The sequence below is a fragment of the Scyliorhinus canicula genome, chromosome 9, assembly GCF_902713615.1.
Source record: "Scyliorhinus canicula chromosome 9, sScyCan1.1, whole genome shotgun sequence".
In the NCBI taxonomy this organism is placed as follows: Eukaryota; Metazoa; Chordata; class Chondrichthyes; order Carcharhiniformes; family Scyliorhinidae; genus Scyliorhinus; species Scyliorhinus canicula.
The window spans coordinates 3,352,151-3,370,458 of NC_052154.1; the positions used below are offsets into that span (position 1 = coordinate 3,352,151).

General features: G+C 46.1%; 1 protein-coding gene across 2 annotated transcripts in view; it reads right to left on the reverse strand.

Moving 5' to 3' along the window:
* Window positions 1–18,308, reverse strand: part of LOC119971062 (transcription initiation factor TFIID subunit 4-like) — a 365,388-nt gene that overhangs the window by 260,692 nt on the left and 86,388 nt on the right. For both annotated transcript variants that reach the window (XM_038806198.1, XM_038806199.1), the window contains exon 10: window positions 11,225–11,300. In XM_038806198.1, coding sequence (XP_038662126.1) covers window positions 11,225–11,300 — 76 coding nt within the window. The remainder of the gene's footprint in view (window positions 1–11,224; window positions 11,301–18,308) is intronic.

Here is an 18,308-nt window from a genome sequence, read left to right on the forward strand (position 1 = left end):
CGGGGTTAGATACAGAGTAAAGCTCCCTCTAAACTGTCCCTATCAAACACTTCCAGGACAGGTACAGCATGGGGTTAGATAGATTGTCAGTCTCAGAGTAGTCTCACTTTCTGCAACAGTGTGACATTTTTCCACAACATATACTCTGTTGAATATCCCGAATATGAAGGGCCCTTTGGTGCTTTGGGTCCATTTTGCATTATTATTACCGGGTCCTCTCACCCAAAAGTCATGCAGCCAGCAGAACAGCAACATATCCCTCCAATCAGTCCAAGTTAGATTTGAAACCCAGTGCCAGAGGACCAGTCAGCCCCTGTACGAAGCCAACTTGATACACAGAATCTACTGTTCACACAGGGAAGCTTCCAGCACCAGTGGAGTTGATTGTATCCACCCAGCCTCTTTCATTTCCAGGATAATGAATTAAGGGTTTCATTTAAAGGGCTGCGCATTCCAATAGGGGGGCCATGACGAGCATTTATAAGTACAGTTCCCGGAGCGTTGATTCTGACAAGAAAGGTTTGTGTGAAGATGGAGCCCATTAAATCTCAGCTTTTTCCTGAACTACCATTTTGCTCAAAGCCGGGGAAGGAATGAAAGATAAAATGTTCGTTCATTACCAACAGCTCCTCATTTTTTCCAGACAGGCTGCATTTCTCTTGGAGGTTGCCAAGGGTTAACAACATTGATTTGATACGCTCGACCTCCCATGAATTTTTTTACAAGCGCTCACTTGAATCAATGCACAGGGAACTGTCTGAGGCTTACCCAAATCAGACTTTGATATGTATCTGACACTAAGTGGACTGGAAGGTGCCAGATAGACGGCAGATGAAAAGCATGCAAATCACAAGACTTTGTTTCAGTGATGTTTTACACAGGCGCTCGAAGTCTTCCATTCATGGACTCGTGCCCCCAGTCTCAGCTCATTCACCTCGGTATTAGTGAAGAGATTTTCTATCCGGCTGCACTTCTCTTTTTCACTTGTCTCAGAAAGTTGAGAGTTCAAGCACCACTCTCGGATAATCTGAGATGACACTGAGACAGTGTGCTGCAGTGTCAGAGATGCCATCCTTTGGAAGGAAGTCAAAGCAAGGTGCCCTTTCCATGCTCCAAGAGGTTCATGTAGTTGTTCAGGATCCCGTGTCAATACAAATAATTCTGACTTAAATGGTATTTTTAACAAAGTAAAACATTCCACGACACTTCGCAACAGAGGCCCAGAAAGTTTTCGGGGACCATGTATTCAGAGGACTAAATGAGGCATCCAGTATAATCAAACCGGCTGTTGGAATGTCAGATTTTACAGTAGACAGTTAGAATAGAAAGAAGAGGAAGTTTCGATACAGTTAGAAAAGCTCTGGCAAGGTCGCATCTGGATACTGCAGACAGTTCTGGGCAATGCACCATGGAGAAGAGTTTTGTTTTTATCTGTTGATAGGGTGTGGGGATTGTTGGCAAAGCCAGCATTTATTACCCAGCCCGAATAGCCCTCGAGAAGGAAAGAGTGTAGCGCAGCTTCACCACAATGTTTTTAGGGCTCCCATGGCAAGATAATGTGAAGAGATTATCTAAACTCGCCCTGTATTTCCTGGCACATGGACGCTGAGGCACGGTTAGAATTATGAAAGGAATTATTCAGGTACATGAAGGGAACCTTTCTCTGCTGATGACAAGGGAACGTCACCTTAAAATCAGAGCCAGGTCTCGAACTTGCTCCGAAAAAAGCAAGAGATGCTAGCTTAGTTAATAATTTGAAGTCTTAGGTGAACAGACTTTCCTTCGGCAAGGGCATAAAAGAATATGGAGCCTAAGATATGGACACAGATCAGTCAAGATCTCATTCAGGACAGGTCAGGCTTAAGGAGCTCACCGACCTGTTTTATTTCCCAGGTTATGATGTTCACCAGAGTGCTAATGAACAACGTTTGGCACCAAGCCATACAACAAGGAAAAGAGGGAATACGGTTCTGGGGAATGAGATGTGCCAAGTGGATTGATCGTCAGTCATAGAACCTTTAGGGAATATTAATCATAATATTGCAATGTTTTGGTTAGCCATTGAAAAGGACCAGGAGCGATTTGATACTTGAATACTAGATTGGAACGGGGCCAATTTTAGTAGTGTGAAATCAGATCTATTCCTGGTACAGGGGAACAAAAGATTGGCAGGTGAAACTGTAACAGGGCAACGGGCTGCCTTCAAAGAGGAAATAGTTTGGGTGTATTCCTGCGAAGGGGAAAGTAAAGTCAGAGGTTCCGGAATGATGAAAGAGATTGAGAGTGAGATGAAGCAGAACAAGTGTGTTTACAACAGGCATCAGGTTGATAATACAACTGAGAACCAAGCTGAATACGGAAAGTTCAGAGGGGAAGTGAAAAAGAAAACCAGACAGGCAGAGAGAAACTGAGAGGAGAGTGGCAGCCAACATGAAAGGGAACCTAAAAACCTGCTGAGGATTAGAAATATTCAAGGGTAATAAATCAAAGGGTGGGACCTATTCGGGATATGGCTTAAGTACCAAATTCCTTATTCTAACCCTTATTCAAAAAAGGTGCAAGGATAAATACAGTATCACGTTCCAGTCAGTTTTACCTCAGTGACAGGAAAGCTTTTTGAGCCAATGCTCCAGATCACAATACACAAGCCACTGAGCCAAATGCAGATTAATTAGGGAAAGCCAGCATAAATCTGTGAAAGGCAAATTTGTGCTTAACTTCACTGGTTGAGCTTTTTGATGGAGAAACAGAGATGGTCGACGGGGGCAATGAGATTGAGGTGGGGTACGTGGGCTGTCAAATGGCGTTTGATAAAGTGCCACATGATAGGCTGCTCAGCAAAGTGTTAAACTGTACAATAAATGAAACGGTACAGTTGCAGTATGGATATAATTATTATTATTTTTATTGTCACAAGTAGGCTTACATTAACAGTGCAGTGAAGTTACTGTGAAAATCCCCTAGTCGCCACATTCCGGCGGCTGTTCGGGTACACAGAGGGAGAATTCAGATTGTCCAATATGGAGTTGGCTGAGTGACAGGAAACAGAGAGCACTGGTGAATGGTCAATTTTGGATTAAAGGAAGTATGTAGCGAGTCTCTCCCAGGCTCAGTGCTGATTCGATTCGTCTGTGTCAATGACCAAGGCTTAAATGTGCAGGGCCCAATTTCAAAATTTGTAGATGACACAAAACTTCAAAATACTGTGAACTGTGAGAAGGATAGTGATAGGCGTCAAGAGGTCACAGACCCAGGAATAGGCAGACAACGAGGGGATCAAATTTAAAGCAGAGAAGTGAGAAATGGACACAATTCTAAAAGCGCTGCATGTATAGAAATCTTGAAACAAAACGTGGCAAGGCAGGTTGAGAACGTGATTAAAAAGACACCCAAGATGCTTGGTTTTATAAACCGAGGCATAGAATATAAACGCCAGGAAGATTTTATGGAGAACTGCTACAAAACAGGAATAATGCTAAAAAGAGAGACATGTTCCAAAGCTTTTAATTTTGCACTGATCAGACCAAACAGAAAAATGGCAAATTTCAAACAATCACAACTTAGAATACAGGCAAAAAGGTTGCTGATTGGATGTCAAGGTGATCAGGATTAGCTGAAGTGTTACCATGGAGAGAGCTACAGACAGATTCACAAATGGGCCAAAAGCTGCCACTTACTAATCTGACTAAACAGTAAATTACTGTGGAAAGTGATATCTCAAAAATTTGAACAACAGGTTGAGCAAATCCTTTCATACTGCTCCTGTGCAGGGGCTACACGAGTAGTATTTTCTAGTCACTGGATGATGCCATCGGTCCAAAAGGGTGAGGAGGAATTTGTTTTTATTTTCACCGGGTGTGGGTACCGCTGGCTAGATCAGCGTTTATTGTCCATCCCTAGTTGCCCTTGAGAAGGTGGTGGTGAGCGGCCTCTTCAACCGCTGCAGTCCATGTGGTTAGGTACACCCACAGTGTTGTTAGTGAGGGAGTGCCAGGGTCTTGCTGTGTGGTAGTGAAGGAATGGTGATGAATTTTCAAGTCAGGATGGTGAGTGAGTTAGAGAGGAATTTCCAGGTGGTGGTGTTTCCAGGTACCTTCTGCTCTTGATCTCCTGTGTGGCAATGGTCGCAGGTTGCTGTCGAAGGAGCCTCGGTGACTTGCTGCACTGCATCTTAAGGTAGTACATCGGTGTGCAGGGAGTGAATGTTTAAGGTGATGGACGGGGTGCCAATCAAGCAGGCTGTTTTATCCTGGATGGTGCCAGGTTTCTCGCGTGTTGTTGGAGTTGCACTCACCCAGGCAAGTGGAGGGTATTCTATGAGACTAAAATCCTGGAACTTCCTCCAACAGCACAGTGGGTGTACCTACACCACATGGGCTGCAGCTGTTCAAGAAGGCAGCTCACTACCACCTTCGCGAGGGCAATTACTGTTGCGAAATAAATGGTGGCCAAGCCAGTGATACCCACGTCATAGAACATAGGACAGTACAGCACAGGACTGTGAGAAATATGAGAATGACTAGAGCGAGGGTAGGTCCGATCAAGGGCAGTAGCGGGAGATTGTGTATTGAGTCTGAAGAGATAGGAGAGGTCTTGAACGAGTACTTTCCTTCAGTATTTACAAACGAGAGGGGCCATATTGTTGGAGAGGACAGTGTGAAACAGACTGGTAAGCTCGAGGAGATACTTGATAGGAAGGAAGATGTGTTGGCCGTTTTGAAAAACTTGAGGATAGACAAGTCCCCCCGGCCTGACGGGATATATCCAAGGATTCTATGGGAAGCAAGAAATGAAATTGCAGAGCCGTTGGCAATGATCTTTTCGTCCTCACTGTCAACAGGGGTGGTACCAGGGGATTGGAGAGTAGCGAATGTCGTGCCCCTGTTCAAAAAAGGGAGTAGGGATAACCCTGGGAATTACAGGTCAGTTAGTCTTACTTCGGTGGTAGGCAAAGTAATGGAAAGGGTACTGAGGGATAGGATTTCTGAGCATCTGGAAAGACACTGTTTGATTAGGGATAGTCAGCACGAATTTATGAGGGGTAGGTCTTGCCTTACAAGTCTTATTGACTTCTTTGAGGAGGTGATCAAGCATCTGGATGAAGGTAAAGCAGTGGATGTAGTGTACATGGATTTTAGTAAGGCATTTGATAAGGTTCCGCATGGTAGGCTTATGCAGAAAGTAAGGAGGCATGGGATAGTGGGAAATTTGGCCAGTTGGATAACAAACTAGCTAACCGATAGAAGTCAGAGAGTGGTGGTGGATGGCAAATATTCAGCCTGGAGCCCAGTTACCAGTGAAGTACCGCAGGGATCAGTTCTGGGTCCTCTGCTGTTTGTGATTTTCATTCATGATTTGGATGAGGGAGTTGAAGGGTGGGTCAGTAAATTTGCAGATGATACGAAGATTGGTGGAGTTGTGGATAGTGAGGAGGGATGTTGTCGGCTGCAAAGAGACATAGATAGGATGCAGAGCTGGGCTGAGAAGTGGCAGATGTTGTTTAACCCTGACAAGTGTGAGGTTGTCCATTTTGGAAGGACAAATATGAATGCCTCATTTTAGGAAGGATGTGGAAGCTTTGGAAAAGGTGCAAAGGAGATTTACCAGGATGTTGCCTGGAATGGAGAGTAGGTCATACGAGGAGAGGTTGAGGGTGCTAGGCCTTTTCTCATTAGAACGGAGAAGGATGAGGGGCGACTTGATCGAGGTTTATAAGATGATCAGGGGAATAGATAGAGTAGACAGTCAGAGACTTTTTCCCCGGGTGGAACAAACCATTACAAGGGGACATAAATTTAAGGTGAATGGTGGAAGATATAGGGGGGATGTCAGAGGTAGGTTCTTTACCCAGAGAGTAGTGGGGGCATGGAATGCACTGCCTGTGGAAGTAGTTGAGTCAGAAACATTAGGGACCTTCAAGCGGCTATTGGATAGGTACATGGATTATGGTAGAATAATGGAGTGTAGATTAATTTGTTCTTAAGGGTAGCACAGTAGCATTGTGGATAGCACAATTGCTTCACAGCTGCAAGGTCCCAGGTTCGATTCCAGCTTGGGTCACTGTCTGTGTGGAGTCTGCACATCCTCCCCGTGTGTGCGTGGGTTTCCTCCGGGTGCTCTGGTTTCCTCCCACAGTCCAAAGATGTGCAGGTTGAGTGGATTGGCCATGATAAATTGCCCTTAGTGTCCAAAATTCTATGATAATCTATGATTAACCGAGGACAAAAGTTCGGCACAACATCGTGGGCCGAAGGGCCTGTTCTGTGCTGTATTTCTCTAAGTTCTATGTAGGACAGGCCCTTCGGCCCACGATGTTGTGCCGACCATTTATCCTAATCTAAGATCAACCTAACCTACACCCCTTCAATTTACTGCTGTCCATGTGCCTGTCCAAGAGTCGCTTAAATGTCCCTAATGACTTTGACTCCACCACCTTTGCTGGCAGTGCATTCCACACACCCACCACTCTCTGTGTAAAGAACCTACCTCTGACATCTCCCCTATATCTTCCTCCAATCACCTTAAAATTATGCCCCCTCGTGACAGCCATTTCCACCCTGGGGAAAAGTCTCTGGCTATCCACTCTATCCATGCCTCAAATCACCTTGTACACCTCTATCAAGTCACCTCTCTGCCTTCTTCGCTCCAGTGAGAAAAGCCCTAGCTCCCTCAACCTTTCTTCATAAGACATGCCGTCCAGTCCAGGCAGCATCCTGGTAAATCTCCTCTGCAAAGCATACACATCCTTCCTATAATGAGGCGACCAGAACTGGACACAATATTCCAAGTGTGGTCTAACTAGAGTTTTATAAAGCTGCAGCAAAACCTCACGGCTCTTAAACTCAATCCCCCTGTTAATGAAAGCCAACACACCATACGCCTTCTTAACAACCCTATCAACTGGGTGGCAAAATTAATGTAAATAAATTTTTAAAAGACTCCTGACTTTAGCTTTGTAAATTGTGGGAGTGAATGTTTAAGGTGTTGGATGGGGTGCCTGTTAACCTCGGAGGAGAAAAAGCCTAATGCAGTTCTAGACAATTTAGTAATTAGGGAAGAGAGAGCATACTTTCCCTGTTCCATCTAGAACCCCACATGGCTTGTTGCCCATCTGGGTGAGGGACGTTTTAAAGAGACATGAAAGAATGTTTGAGAATGTTGGGGCCGTTCTGGGCATTGTGGCCCATGTTGGGGCCGGCAAAGTAAAAAGTAGGCAAGCGATGAAGGGTCTTTTCAGCTCAAGCGCCTTTGTGGCTAGCGTGTGCTGTGCAATAACAGCAACAGCATAGGTTGGGGTCGGAGAATTTCGCCCAAGGTTAGGGATGGGAACACGTTGCTGAAGGAATGCTGTCGGGAAAAAGGATTTCCATTTCCTGGGACACTGGACAGGATGGATCTGTACTTTTGGTACAGGCTCCAGCCGGACTGGGCTGAGACCAGACTCTGATTGGAAAGGGCGGTCACGAGGGCAGCATGGCAGCGCAGTGGCTAGCACTGCTGCCTCACGACGCCGAGGTCCCAGGTTCGATCCTGGCTCTGGGTCACTGTCTGTGTGGAGTTTGCACATTCTCCCCGTGTTTGCGTGGGTTTCACCCCCACAATCCAAAAAAGAAAGTGCAGATTAGGTGGATTGGCCATGCTAAATTGCCCCTTAATTGGAAAAAATTTAATAGGGTACTCTAAATTTATATTGAAAAAATAGGGCGGTCACAAGAGCCTTAACCTATTAAGGGGAGAGGAGAGTTTAACATAATAATATAAACAGTATTTTGAAAACGAAAGAAATTGTGCTTTAGGCAAGACAGGCAAAGGGAAAACTAAAATATGTAATTAAACCAGGAGAGAGAAAGAAATGTGAGAACAGCATTTAGCAGAAGCATGCAACCCAAATAAATATGTTCTTTCTACAAACTCGGAGAATAAGGTGGAAGGGCATGGCATGATAGCTACAATAGAGACAAGATCGTCAGGATTGGGAACTAAAAGTACCAGCTTGTAAGGTCAACAGCAAAAATGAGGAAAACGTTTGATGGGGAGGAGTAGTCTTCGGGATTAAGGATGAAATCCCCTCAATGATAAGGGAGCAGGCAATGGTGGCTTTGTGAGTGGAATTAAGGAGCAGAAAAGAAATTAAGGTGCAGTGGGAATTGTGTTTCGGCCCCTGGTAGTAGCTATAAATTGGTCGGTTGCATAAATGTTGAAATTAGACAAACAAGTAGCAAAAGCAGAGTAATGTAGGTCATAATAACTTTCACGTGGAATGGAATGAACTGGTGAGCACGTCTTTTTTTAATTCAAGAATAAGATGTGTGCGTCGCTGGCTGGCCCAGCATTTATTGCCAATCCCTAATGGCTCTCATGAATGTGGTGCTGAGCTGTCTTCTTGAACTGCTGCAGTCCAAATGGTATACATACACCCACAGTGCTGTCAGCGACGGAGTTCCAGGATTTTGACCAGTGGCATGAAGCAACGGAGATACATTTCCAAGTCAGGATTGTGAGGAAAACAAAGATAGATTTTGAAAATAAATTTAGAGTACCCAATTATTTTTTTCCAATTAAGCAACAATTTAATATTTCCACCTACCCTGCACATCTTTGGGTTATGGGGGCGAGACCCACGCAGACACAGGGAGAATGCGCAAACTCCACACAGACATTGACCTGGGGCCGGGATCGAACCTGGGTCCTCAGCGCCGTGAGGTAGCAGTGCGAACCACCGCCCCACTGTGCCGACCAAAACAAAAGTAGTTTTAAGGGATTTATATTTGTATGGGTAAAACATTAGAACTAAAGTATAGACTTAAGTGTATTTAATTTAATGTTTCTGTGCCTGGATTAATACTGGACAAAGGTGTTTGGCTGTGCAGGGGTTCATTCAGTTCCAACTGTGTTTTTACTGTGCTTAGAGAGGGCTACGGCATGAAGAGGAAACTGACTAGGCGCCTTGTGAGGTAGAAAAGCTTTAAAGTTTCAATTTTAGCTGGATATATTGCAGTTGCAGACAGGACACCGGGAATGAAGATCTCTCAATTCTGCCAGGAGAAGCTGGACAGGACAAGGGAGCTACAATGAAGCAGGTGTCCGACAGAACCAGTTACTGTCCAGATAACCAGGGAACTGGGATAGAATGTTTTAAGACAGCTGATGTTACGAGAGCAGAAACCAAAGTTTTTTTCAGAAGAATTCACGGAAGAGTAAACAATGTGTTCTGAGTCAATGGAAGCAACCAGATTTGAAGTGGGAGGGCAGACTTCAGAGGGAAGTCAAAAACTTGGTGCCATTTTATTTCATAAATTTAGAGTATCCAATTCATTTTTTCCAATTAAGGGGCAATTTAGCGTGGCCAATCCACCTATCCTGCACATCTTTTGGGTTGTGGGGGCGAAACCCACGCAGTCACAGTGTTTGTGTCTGGGACAGTGACCCAGAGCCGGAATTGAACCTGGGACCTCGGTGCCGTGAGGCAGCAGTGCTAACCCTCTGCGCCACCGTGCTGCCCACAAACTATGCATTTTGACGCCAATTCAAGGGAGTTATTTGAAGAAGCAACAAGCGCTGTAAAATATTTTTTATAAATTCTAAATTTAGAGTATCCAATTATGTTTTTCCAATTAAGGGGCAATTTAGCGTGGCCAATCCACCTACTCTGCACACCTTTGGGTTGTGGGGGCGAGACTCACGCTGACAGGGGGAGAATGTGCAAACTCCACACGGACAGTGGCCCAGGGCCGGGATCTAACCCGGGTCCTCGGTGCCGTGAGGCAGCAGTGCTAACCCATTACGCCACCGTGCTGCCTGAACAAGTGCTGTAGATAAAGGGGAACCAAGTGTATGTCCTGAGTTTAGATTTTCAGAAGACATTTGATAAGGTGCCACCTCAAAGGTTATTGCGGAAAATAAGACCTGTGGAATCTTGCTACTTTGTCCACTTTAAATAAAACATTACTGGTACCTCACTGGATCTTAGCAAAAAGCTGGGTACCTGGTACATCGTGCTGTCCCAAACGTGGGAGATTTGATGGGCCAGTGTAGCAGGAGCTTTGCTCTGCCTCCTCAAACACATTTCCTCTTTCTTGGATCTGTTGTCTCACGAACCAGCTGAAAATGAGACAGCGACCTGGCTTTTGGGATCTCACGCTGGTCCTCCAGCAACACAAGGTGATTGACAGAAGGAAGGGGCAGAATGGGAGCTTGTCCTAATGTCACCAAGTTCTTTGCCATTATAACACGTTAATCTGTCTCAAGCATCGGGCTGAAAGAGTCAGGCCTTTGGGGCGGAGGAGAAGGAAAATGGGCACCTGAGCAAACCCCACTTCAATCCAAGGTTAATGCATCTCCCAGTTGGGAATCCTTCTGTAAGTAAAAATGGGGCTCTGTGCAATTCCCCTGCCCCCTCCCCCTGTCAGTCCTCACAGGGTAAAAACCTCACACATTACAACCTGCACTGGTGCAACAGAACAGAGCCATCTGTAACAACCAGGGAGTGGGAAAAAATACCCAAACCTTTGCAGCAATATAACATTAAGGACAACTTAATAACAAAAACATTAATGGCTTTGGGTTTTTTGTTGAATTTCCCCACTGCTGCAGCAGCAATTTGCCTCGAAGCCACCAACAAATTCTGCACACATGCTGCGAAGGGCCTGAACCAGTCAGTGTTCAGAGGATTAATACAGGTTGCTGGCTGAATGCCTCCAGGCCCAACTCACAGACGCTGCTTTGGCTGTAGGAGAGGTTAAAGGTTCAAATGCAAATTATGTCCAGGCTGTTTCTTTGTCAGAAACATTCCAACTGCAGGAGGTTTAATGTTTGTTTCCTCCTCCCCACCAAATCAAAACTTTGCAATTACTTCAACATTTATAGTGGCACTTCTCTTCCATTCATCTTCAATGCAATAAAATATCAAAAACTTAAGCGTAGCCATTAAAAACAACAGAAGCTAAAGAGTCCAGCTCAAGAAGTTACATTTGTGACAGATTAATTACCAAACTTAAAAGATTTATTGATTTATCAGTCAAGGTTTGAAACGCATTTCCCCAATTGAGGACATTAATACCAGAGTAAGCTCCTTCAGGTTAATCTATTCCTTGCGAGAACTTGCTATAATTGAACAGTTGTGGAGCAAGTTCGCCACACTGGATGCTGCCCTCTTGTGTTCAATGACAAGGCTTCCCTCCCAGTTTGGTCTTTACGTGAAATGTAAAATCACAGCCTCTCTTACCTGAAAGAGCCACCTCCGGAGTCGTTAAGCTTGTTTTTTGAATTGACGGAGACCTGCAGCAATGACGCCTTCCCCACTAAGGAAAGAAAGCAAGATTTCCGTTGATGAAGCAACGCGTCACACGAACCCCCCCCCCCCCCCCCCCCCACGCCCCAACATAGTAAAGTTCTTCAAGCCAGTGCAATGGGTTGAGAATTGCATCAGTTGGGGCAGCACGGTGGCTCAGTGGTTAGCACGGTTGCCTCACGGTGCCGAGGTCCCAGGTTTGATCCTGGCTCTGGGTCACTGTCCGTGTGGAGTTTGCACATTCTCCCCATGTTTGCGTGGGTTTCGCCCCCACAACCCAAAAGATGTGCAGGGTAGGTGGATTGGCCATGGTAAATTGCCCCTTAATTGGGAAAAGTTAATTGGATATTCTAAGTTTATACAAAAAAGAAGAATTGCATCAGTTGTTGGCCATTATGAAGGGGGAATATGTTTGCACACAACCTGATCTGGTAAACAGCAGGATCAGATAGATAGGGCAGGAACCTCAATAATGCACCTTTGCGGAATTGCACTCGAGTCTCCGGTTAGATTTACTGCTACTTTGGGGTTTGAACCTAGAGTCCTCTGATTCTGAGATGAAAACACGACCAACTGATGAATTGTATCCAACCACAAACACAGTCTACAGTATTGTAATTCACAAAATTTCTTTGACCTATCTCCATACAACATTATTTTAATTTTTTGAGTGCTCTACATGAGCACTCAATAATAATCTAACAATAATAATCTTCATTAGCATCACAAGTAGGCTTACATTAACACTGCAATGAAGTTACTGTGAAAAGCCCCTAGTCGCCATATCCGGCAACTGTTCGGGTACACTGAGGGAGAATTCAGAATGTCCAATTCACCTAACAGCACGTCTTTCAGGACTTGTGGGAGGAAACCAGAGCACCCGGAGGAAACCCACGCAGACACAGGGAGAACATGCAGACTCCGCACATACAGTGACCCAAGCCAGGATTCAAACCTGGGACCCTGGTGCAGTGAACAGTGCTACCTACTGTGCTACCGTGCCGTCCTCCAAAGTTGGGTTGCCAAACATAAAAATTAGGAGTAGCCCATTCGACACTTCAAGCCTGCTCCGCCATCGAGTCCGATCATGACTTATCCTCGATCTCTTTTTTCTTATAAACCAGTACCCAATTATTTTTTCCAATCAAGGGGTAATTTAGCGTGGCCAATCCACCTAGCTTGCACATCTGTTTGGGTCGTGGGGGTGAGACCCACGAAGAGATTGATCATCGATCTCAACACCATGGGTCGAATTCTCCGACCCCCCGCAGGGTCGGGGAATCGCCCGGGGCCAGCGTAAACCCCCGCCCCCGCCGTGGCCGGAATTCTCCGCCACCCGGGAATCGGCGGGGGAGGGAATCATGCCGCGCCGATCGGCGTGCCCCCCGCGGCGATTCTCCAGCCCGCGATGGGCCAAAGTCCCGCCGCTGACAGGCCTCTCCCGTCGGCGGGAATTGGAGCACCTCTGGTGCCGACGGGATTGGCGGCGCGAGCGAGCCCCCGGGGTCCTGGGGAGTGGCCTGGCCCGCGATCGGGGCCCACCGATCGGCGGGTGGGCCAGTGCCATGGAGGCACTCTTTTTCTTCCGCCGCCGCCACGGCCTCCACCATGGCGGAGGCAGAAGAGACCCCCCTACCGCGCATGCGCCGGTGGTGACGTCAGCGGCGTGGCGCCAACCACTCCGGCGCGGGCCTAGCCCCTAAAGGTGCAAAGAATTCCGCACCTTTGGGAAGGCCCGATGCCGGAGTGGTTGGCGCCACTCCGCTACGCCGGGACCCCCCGCCCCGCCAGGTAGGGGAGGATCCCGGCCAATATTCCCATTTTCTCCCCACACCACTTGGTGTCATTAAAATCCAAAAGATAATCTATCTCCTTCTTCAATATATTCCGTGGAATGGCCTCCACAGCCATCTGTGGGACAGAATTCCACAGATTTACTAATCTCAACTCGGTCCGAAATGGTCTACCCTGTATTCTGAGACTGCGTCCCCTGGTCCCAGATTCTCCAACCACGGACATCATCCTCCCGGCATCTAAACTGTCCAAACCTGTTGGAATTTTAAACCTTTCAACCAGATCTCCTCTCATCCTTCTAAATTCTAGTGAACACAGGCCCAGTCTCCACACAGAGGAGACCGCCCTAGAATTGGCCTTTCTCTTTGTCAAGCAGGCGAAGTATTTGGTTTATTCTCAAATCCATACAACTGCTGCCTCGCAAACTTTAAGCATTTCTCAGCTTGCTGAAACAATAGGGAGCCCGGGTCCACCCTTGCCACACCAATTACCTTCAATAATTGCCTATCGGGAGTCTTCTTATAATTCTCCGCCACATTGACCAGACAAACCTCCAGCCTCAGCTGGCTCTCCAGCAACTTGCACCTTCTATTAGCTGGATAAGAAATAATCAGACCCCCAGCATAATGGGGCAGCAGGGTAGCATGGTGGTTAGCATAAATGCTTCACAGCTCCAGGGGTCCCAGGTTCAATTCCCGGCTGGGTCACTGTCTGTGTGGAGTCTGCACGTCCTCCCCCTGTGTGCGTGGGTTTCCTCCGGGTGCTCCGGTTTCCTCCCACAGTCCAAAGATGTGCGGGTTAGGTGGATTGGCCATGCTAAATTGCCCGTAGTGTCCTAATTAAAGTAAGGTTAAGGGGGGGGTTGTTGGGTTACGGGTATAGGGTGGATACGTGGGTTTGAGTAGGGTGATCATGGCTCGGCACAACATTGAGGGCCGAAGGGCCTGTTCTGTGCTGTACTGTTCTATGTTCTATGTTCTATAAGCCTAACACATCTCCCATAAAATGGAGGGGGAAACACCTGGGGTTATGTTAACCGGCAGTAAGAACTCACTCTCTTTTTTAAAATGTGTATTAAATTATGTATCTCTCGTCGGGGAGGCACCACACCTCTACGTCCTTGGTGGGTAATGGGGGGGAGGGGGGCATTCTAAGAAACCACGCTACCTATCGAACAAGAAGACAGCAGGTCCACGGTCGCTTAACCCTTGGCAGAACAAACTAGTTCATTCTAGTATGACATTGGTGAGGGGACCAAACAAGAATCCCAAACACATATTGAAAAAGTTTAAACCGTGAGGGGCGCACCAAGAGTGATTCCACCGACAAATAGGCGTCTTTCATACTAAAACAAACTTTATTCCTAACACAGGATTAAACACATTATCACTGAAAATAGCTTTTTAATTAAGTTAAACAATTCTTAAAATAAAAGGAAACCATTTTTACTACTAACTTACACCTTCTCTATCTCCAATTAAGCAAAGCCCATCAAGATCCTTTCTGGAAACAGCCTGCAGAACCTTCTGTCTGTGTCAGACTCCGGATTAACCTGGCAATCTTTGGCAAACGCTGCTGCTCATCTTAGCCTTCCTTGAAGAACTAAAAGCTAAACTGCCTACTACAGACCTGGCTCCTCCCATTAATTACATAATATTTATCCCACTCACAACCCCTGACCTGCTTCCCCAAGGCCAAACACAATGTCTCAAATTATCTACTCTCCAGCAATCATAACAATGTTCCATTGGGCCTCTCTTTGTAAACACGTACATGGTTGGAATGAATAAACATCACTTTTAAGACATCTTAATTGCATCTTTTGCATCCAGAGTCTGGATACCTTAACTGAGATTCTTTAACAATATTACTGCAACAGATATAAAATACAATATATAGACCAATTTCTTCCATTCAGCATACAATCCTTCAATAATCCTGAACGCTATGCCCTTGGGATGATGTTGTCAATTATCTCATGTTGTCTTTTCTCCTGCAAGGGTGTGTGGGTGTGAGCACAAAAGCTCGTACTTCTTTCCTGGAGAGGACTGGATACCTTCTGGCTTTTCCTTGAGGTTGAAGTGTGTTTTTTTAGAGCTATTGGAATAGGAGGATTTGAATTGCGGTACACGGCGAAGCAGATTTGGTCAATCCTTGACTGATTTGTTGAAGAGAGACTGTTTGTCATCCCTCTGCATAGTTGGAGCCCTTCCATCGTGTGAGTGTAGGTTGGGTTTTCCACGTGGATGCAGTGCTTGTGTTTCTGAGGAGGCAGCGCTGTTATTTCCCTTAATATCCTTCTTACAAAAGCATGCATTGCGTGGCGGTGGCTCATATTCCTAAATCAGATCGGGCATTCTTCCCATATGTTTTTTTTTCTATTTCTCTTCATCTGGGTGCAGTGTGCTGTTATAAATCCTGGCCCGGCCATCTATGGGAGGTCACCCTTCTGGTCCCATGGGGGATGAATTCTCCTCCCAGAGCACCCAGTTATTAGGTGCCTTGAAACTTTTTCTTCTCTTCAGTGAGGGGTTCTCCCTGGAGTGGCTGACCTAATAATTTTGTGAAATGTGAATGGGGTGGTGCTCAGCGTTGGGTGGGCTTGGTGAGGTGCAGGATCGGCTGAGATGTAGGTTGTGGGGTGTGCTGGAGGTCCTGAGGGTATTTAATCCTCTGGGTCATAATGTGCTGGACTAGGCCAGTCCGGTGCTCTGGTCAGTATCCTGTTGCCCCCTGGAGCTTGGGATGGCCACTTCTTGAAGGCACTTATCGGAAACCTCCCGAGAGGCTGGGTTTTGTTTCTTCTGTGCATGGGGTCTGGGGTTGAGCAGAGTCATGTACATTGGTTGATATCCAGGCCCCCCCCCCCCCCCCCCCCCCCATAATGGTCGGGAAACATTCTTGTCTGAATGAGCAGCTTGTTTTCTTCATTCATGGGTGATGGCTTGGCAGGGTGGGGTCCTGTGATCCACTCCTGGTAATTCTGGTTTCTTTCTGTTTTTCTTGAGGATTGATGGCTTTGGTCATAATCTGTACATGTTACTGCTGGACCTGTACTGAATCTGAGACTGGGTCTATGTTGCATTGTGTGATATATATGTAACATCCCTTTATGTTACATTTTCGTTTTTTCGTATTTTCGTTGTATGTTGTATGTTTTTTTTTAAGGGTGGGTCAAAAGAATTCCTGATTGGTTCCTGCATAGGTGCCGATGGGTTTGGTCGGAGAGGAGGTAGCGGTGTGTCATTAGTGCCTCTGGCGCTGCCGGAGTTGAGGGAGATGTGTATAAAACACGGGTTCACAAGAAATAACGCTGGTGTTCTGAAATCAGGAGCCCACAATCCATTGCAGTGTGGTAGAGAATATCTGACAGCAGTTTGGCAGTTAATTGCAGGCCTTAAAATTGATTCAAAATTCTTACAGAAATAATGACAGCAGTTTCTTGTCCCAGGCCTGCCGTGTGCAGTTCACAGGTTACTTCGGAGATTTAGAAGACTGCCCAGTGCTGGATTTAAAGATTCCAAAAGGGGGAGGAGAACCTGGTACAGTGATTTTCGTATGCCCCCAAGTTATCCCGAGCATATATTATGTACATATATATATATATATAATATATAATATATATAATACATTACAAGCACAACACCAACTGCCCAGAGGTTTTTATGACATTGATTGACAAGTCCGTCTAATTGGCACCACTTGGAGTCTCACTGTGGAACCTAGCTGTAAGGATGAATATCTAGTGCACAGCTGGATCTAATGGTTCTGGCACAAACCCTCCAACGTGCTCACCATATTTCCTAACTAAAGAGGCTGCGTACATTGAATTTACAGGTCACTACAGCTGTGCTGGAAGAATGACTGGGACAACCACTCGAAGCATATTTTCCCTGAACTCTTCCTATGGATCAGTTCCACCACAAAGGCTGGTGTCAAAACTTACTGCCCAAGCACATACATTAAGAATAACAGGGCAGCAAGGTGGCGCAGTGGTTAGCACTGCAGTCTCACGGCGCCGAGGTCCCAGGTTCGATCCCGGCTCTGGGTCACTGTCAGTGTGGAGTTTGCACATTCTCCCCGTGTCTGCGTGGGTTTCGCCCCCACAACCCAAAGATGTGCAGTGTAGGTGGATTGAACACGCTAAGTTGCCCCTTAATTGCAAAAAATGAATAAAGCACTCTAAACTGAAAAACAAATTACACTACAGTGATAGCACGGCGGCACAATGGTTAGCACTGATGCCTCACGGAGCCAAGCACCCGAGTTTGATGCCGGCCCCGGGATTCATTCGGCCCCGGGTCACTGTCTGTGTGGAGTTTGCACATTCTCCACATGTCCACGTGGGTCTTACCCGCACAACCCCACAATAATAATACTGCGGGAGGACACCTCGGAGGGCTCATACAGCGAGGCAATATGGGTCAAGCTCAGGAATAGGCAGGGTGTAGTCACAAAGTTGGGGGTTTACTATAGGCCACACAACAGCCAGAGTGGTGGCAGCCAATTCTAATGGGGTTAAAATGAATCTGGTTAAAATTTAAAAAGTTAAAATTAATCTAGTTCATTAGAAACAAAGATCAGGGGCAAAACGTAAACAGCACAATGAACCGTCTTTAAAGAGAAAAGCGCTCAGGTACAAAGTACATTCAAACAAGGGGAACAAGTAAGCCAAACAAAGCCAAAGCATCCCTTGATGACACAAGAAATAGAGAGTAAGATGGAGGAAAAGTGGGATATGAAAGCTATCAAGTTAATATTAAGTGAGAACAAGGTTGATTTCTTTTTCATATAAATTTAGAGTACCCCAATTATTTTTTTCCAATTAAGTGGAAATTTAGCACGGCCAATCCACGTACCCTGCACATCTTTTTGGGTTGTGGAATGAGACCCACGCAGACACGGGGAGAATGTGCAACGCCAGACGGACACTGACCCAGGGCCGGGATCGAACCCGGGTCCTTGGCGCCGTGAGGCAGCAGTGCTAACCACTGAGCCAACAGGTTGATTATAGAAAGTTCAGAGAAACAGTGAAACAAACAATGGAGAGTAAAGAGAGACTAGTAAAGGGGAATTCAAGAGTATTTGATGTAAATAGTATAAGGGTAGTTAGAGGAGGGGTGGGGCCGACTACGGATCAAAAGAAAAGACATTTACGCATCGAGTCAGAGAGCATGGTCGAGGAATGAAATCAGTCCTTTCAATCTGCAGCACGGTAGCATGG